Source organism: Octopus sinensis, linkage group LG2 (genome assembly GCF_006345805.1).
Source record: "Octopus sinensis linkage group LG2, ASM634580v1, whole genome shotgun sequence".
Taxonomy (NCBI): Eukaryota; Metazoa; Mollusca; class Cephalopoda; order Octopoda; family Octopodidae; genus Octopus; species Octopus sinensis.
The window spans coordinates 17822805-17827804 of NC_042998.1; the positions used below are offsets into that span (position 1 = coordinate 17822805).

Sequence of the window (5000 nt, forward strand, 5' to 3'; positions counted from 1 at the left end):
GGTTGATAAGTGGCATGGGAAGAGATAGAACGAGGTGAATGGATATGTATGTGTATATGTGCATGTGTGTTTACACATATAATAATGGTGCAGTACGCAGGTATCTAAGCACATATTTCCACTCGCGTTGGTATGTTCGGAAAATATTATTTTACAGATTAGGTAGGTGTCCAGGTGAAGAGAGTTCGTTAGCATACTTATTTTGTCAGTTAAGCATACTCTGGACCTCCTCTTGCGTTGCTATTAAAGTAATACTTGAACCTCTCCATTACTCTCGACTTGTGGAGGCACATGGCCTAGTGGTTAGAGCAGCGGACTCGCGGTCGCGGGATCGCCGGTTCGAATCTCAGACCGAGTGATGTGTGTGTTAATTAGCGAAAACACCTAAGCTCCACGCGGCTCCGGCAGAAATTAATGGCGAACTTCTGCTGACTCTTTCGCCACAAATTTCTCTCAGTTTTTCCTCCTGCATCTCGCAGCTCACCTGCGACGGACCGGCGTCCCGTCCAGGTGGGGAACTTATACGCCAGGGAAACCGGGAAACCGGCCCTTATGAGCCAGATGTGGCCCGAGAAGGGAGAAACAGAATTACTCTCGATTTGACGCTGTGATCCATGGTACTTTCCCTCAACGACCTTGTATGTCTAGATAAAAGCCTGATATTTTGTCTCGCCTAGATATAAAATGAGGACTTATGGTTGTTAAATCTGGTATTGCACGAACTTTCTCTCATGCCCACATATTCCTATACGCCTGTCTGCACGGATCCTTTGATATCACCTCTGTCTTATATACGACTGTTAACTGAACATGTGGTGTTGCCTCTTTGACATGCAAAACCACCTGCAGAGTTCAAGAATATTAGCCATAAATCCAGGGATTTCCTACTCAGAATCAAAGGACTTGAAGCCTATTGAACGTCATACCTCGCCTGCTGTTCATGCAAAGGCAACATTACATGTCATCTTAGCTGATTGTGCAACAAGAGACCTTCGTATGTGTGGTAGAGGTGATATCACAGGATGAATGTGCAAAACTACACGGGCACAGCAGGTCTGTTCAAAACCAAATTTGACAACCATATACACACCTTTATCATGTATGAGAGGTAAAATACCACAGCCATAGCTAGGCATGTATGATCATTGAAGGTTAAGTGACCTAAAAGTGAGACCTGTTGTAGTTGTAATAGTAGTGACTGGAATTGTTCTGAATAAATTCATGAGTAGTGACTGTTCTCAATATATCGTTTTTACTATTTGCGTGGGTATTATTCTAAGGCCTTTGTAGTAGCGTCATTTGTGGTGGACGCATTCAAAATGGGTTTATATTTTGTTATAACACATGACATTTTGCAAATGCGCTGATTACAGGTTGCATCGTCCGTGAATTTAAAGAGGGATAAAATTCTGAAGCTGAGTTGTTTGTTAGTGGCGCAAATGTCGATGTGTTCGCTGAATGCTATTTTTCTGTGTTCTCGAATTTCGACCTGGGATCTATGTAGAGTCACTCTCTTATGTAGGCTGTTTATAGTTTAGCTCAGGTATTGCTCTCGATACCCTGAGCAAGTTAATACATATATTAGGTTTTACCGAAGCACATGTGAGGCTGTTTTTCACTGCAAAACGTAGACCCCGTTTGAAAGAGAACTCTTATCCCTCAATTAGGTTGACACAAATACAACAGTTATTGAAGAAGACGAAGAAGAAGAAGAAAAAGAGGGAGTAGGAAAAGAAGAAAAAGAATAATAACTGTGGTATATATACATACAAATATATATACATTTACATATAAATATATATGTATGTATGTATGTATGTATGTATATAGAAGAATAAGAAGTAGAAAATCTTTGGTACCGTAATATATATTTGAAAAAATGAATAGAATTGGCTTTTCTGATAATTCTTCCACTTTAATAATTAGATGTCTATATCTAATTATTTAAAGTGGAAAAATTATCAGAAAAGCCATTTCTATTCGCTTTCTTTAAATACACACACACACACTTCTTTTAGTATTTTGTCTCGTATTCATTTCTCTTTACGTGTTTTTCATTTCTTTGTAATGTCCTGTTCTTAAGGTGTATATTTTCATTATTTAATAATTGAACACCACTCAGCCCTTTCCAACGGTATCTTTTTACATTTATATGTAATCTCTGTGACTCAACACTCTGTCGCCTGCCTATTTTCTTTCCTTTCTCTCTACCCCCTATCATCTATATTTCTTTTTCTCCCCCTCCTTTTTGTTGGCCCTTGTCTGTCTATCTTTCCTTCTCCCTTCTCCTCACTCCCCCTGTTTCTTTCCTTCATCCACTCTTGCACCCCTTCCCCTCTGTCTGTTGCTCACACGTGACAGCAGGCTACTTTTCTTGTCTATCTGTCTTCTCTGGGTTCGACGGCCAGCCAGCCGGGCGTCATTTCTCTGGATATTTTTTCCTCTTCTAATATATATTCTATATCCTTTCAAAATTTCTCCTAGGCGTTATCCATTACAATTCGTCTTGGCCTAACAGCCCTTAATGTCTGTTTTCTTCCATATGTCCACTCTGGTGTCGTTTGTTCATTCGAATCCCTAACCCTCCACAAATTTTATATTTAAAATTTTTCTGGATGCTGCGATGTTATGAAGTTTTCTTGTCTTGTCGTTGAAATCCCGAAGCAGGGAGTAATATCACAGTCGACAACTGAGGAAGGGCTAGATTTCATTTGAAATTTTGTCCCATATTCATCTGTCGTTGTGTTTTTACGTATTTTCACATTTTGGGGATACCTTGTACCTATATGTAATTTTTCATATATATGTATACATATATATACATATATATATAATATATATATATATATATATATATATATATATATATATATATATATTATATATATTACATATATAATATATACATAATATATATATATATATATAATACATATATATATATATATAATATATATATATATATAATATATATATGTAATATATATATATAATTATTATATATACATATATATATGTATATATATATATATATATACATATATATATGTATATAATATATATATATATATAAAGAGAGAGAGAGAGAATATGAATAATCAGTTCATTGGTGATCTAAACAAATAGGTATGCTGTTTAAGTGCTATAACTGGTCATCCATTGGGTTTCAAGTTCACAGCTGAGGCTGGAACTAGGGATGTGTAGCAGGTTTCAGAGTTCGCAGATATATATTAGAGGAAAAGCACACCAAAAGCTAAGGAAGGACGAGTATCTCAAGTCATTTACAATATTTAATTAGAGTAAGGTGAATTTGAGGTAATTAATTAATTGATTAGTTAATTGAATAATTACCTGTCTTACAGCTGTTTCTGGGATATCCTAGGTGATAGGTTAGTAGTTCCATATACTGGGTATTCCGTCATCAGAGACAAGGATGAGTATGTTTGGAAGTTCTAGACAGGGAATTCACAGTCGATAAAGGAATAAAATAGTAGATAGAAGAATAAAGAGTAAGACAGTAGATAGAAGAATATAGACAGAATAAAGTTCACAGATAGGCGCAGGAGTGGCTGTGTGGTAAGTAGCTTGCTTACCAGCCACATGGTTCCGGGTTCAATCCCACTGCGTGGCATATTGGGCTAGTGTCTTCTGCTATAGCCTCGGGCCGACCAATGCCTTGAGAGTGGATTTGGTAGACGGAAACTGAAAGAAGCCCGTCGTATATATGTATATATATATATATATATATATATGTGTGTGTGTGTGTGTGCGTGTGTGTTTGTGTGTCTGTGTTTTTCCCCCTAGCATTGCTTGACAACCGATGCTGATGTGTTTACGTCCCTGTCACTTAGCGGTTCGGCAAAAGAGACCGATAGAATAAGTACTGGGCTTACAAAGAATAAGTCTGGGGTCGATTTGCTCGACTAAAGGCGGTGCTCCAGCATGGCTGCAGTCAAATGACTGAAACAAGTAAGAGAGAAAAAGAGAAAAGAAAGAGATCATCTTCTTCCAAAGGGTATAGAGGTTGAGACAGATAGATAGACAGAGGGAGAGAGACACACACAAATACACAGAATCGACGTAAGCTTAAATAAAAAACCGTGACAGGTACCGCGATAGATGAACCGCGATGTAGCGAACAATTACAATTGTGAGGAGGGGATAATAGATGACAGCACCTCCTGAGAAGTAAATACTATAGATGTGACGACATGTGTTAGATAAGTATTCACACCGACACAGATTGAATTAGGAAAATAGTTTATTTTCATTAAATCAGTCGTTTGCTATTTTGGTAAATATCCAGTCACTATACGATGACACTTTAGTAAACATATTGGGGTAACCATCGCGACGACATCCAATCACTGCCCATGATGCAATTCCAACAACGAACATTTGGCCATTTCTTGCACACATCAAAGGACCTCCAGAGTCACCCTGTTACAAAACAATAAGGAAATATATAAGAGTGTTGTGGTTTGCTTCAAGATTTGTAATACCGAATTAGGAAATGAAAACAGAAAGTAAGAAAGCTTCTAACAGCGCAGAAAGTTTTACAAAACCCTTTATATCTGGGACGTAAAGGCACATCCTCTGGTAATTATTCAGCTTTCTTATATTCCCTTTTCTTTTTCTTCTATGGAAATTTATCATTACAGGGAAAATATGTACACAATGTATGCTTATTCACATACAATACACAGATGCAAACATATACCTGTATATATTTTTAAGGTTATTTCTACAGATATTCTAGAGAAACCTCAGGTAAATCACAAGAAAATAAATATATGAATTATTGTAGACTTTGTAAACACACCTAAAGTAAGTCTACATTAATTCACATATTTGTTGTCTTGTGATTTACCTTGCATTTTACTTCGCATTACTTTGGCCTTACCCACGATCCCTTATACAATATATTCTACGCAATGCTTCATAGTAATTATTCCATTATAATATATAATGGGCGATGGCCCAGTGGTTAAGACAGTGGA

At 37.0% G+C, this 5000-nt stretch overlaps 1 protein-coding gene across 1 annotated transcript in view; it reads right to left on the minus strand.

Moving 5' to 3' along the window:
• Positions 1-4243: 4243 nt before the first annotated feature.
• Positions 4244-5000, minus strand: part of LOC115222525 (transmembrane protease serine 7-like) — a 51246-nt gene continuing 50489 nt past the window's right edge. The window contains exon 7 of the mRNA XM_029792782.2: positions 4244-4440. Coding sequence (XP_029648642.2) covers positions 4276-4440 — 165 coding nt within the window. The 3' untranslated portion in view covers positions 4244-4275. The remainder of the gene's footprint in view (positions 4441-5000) is intronic.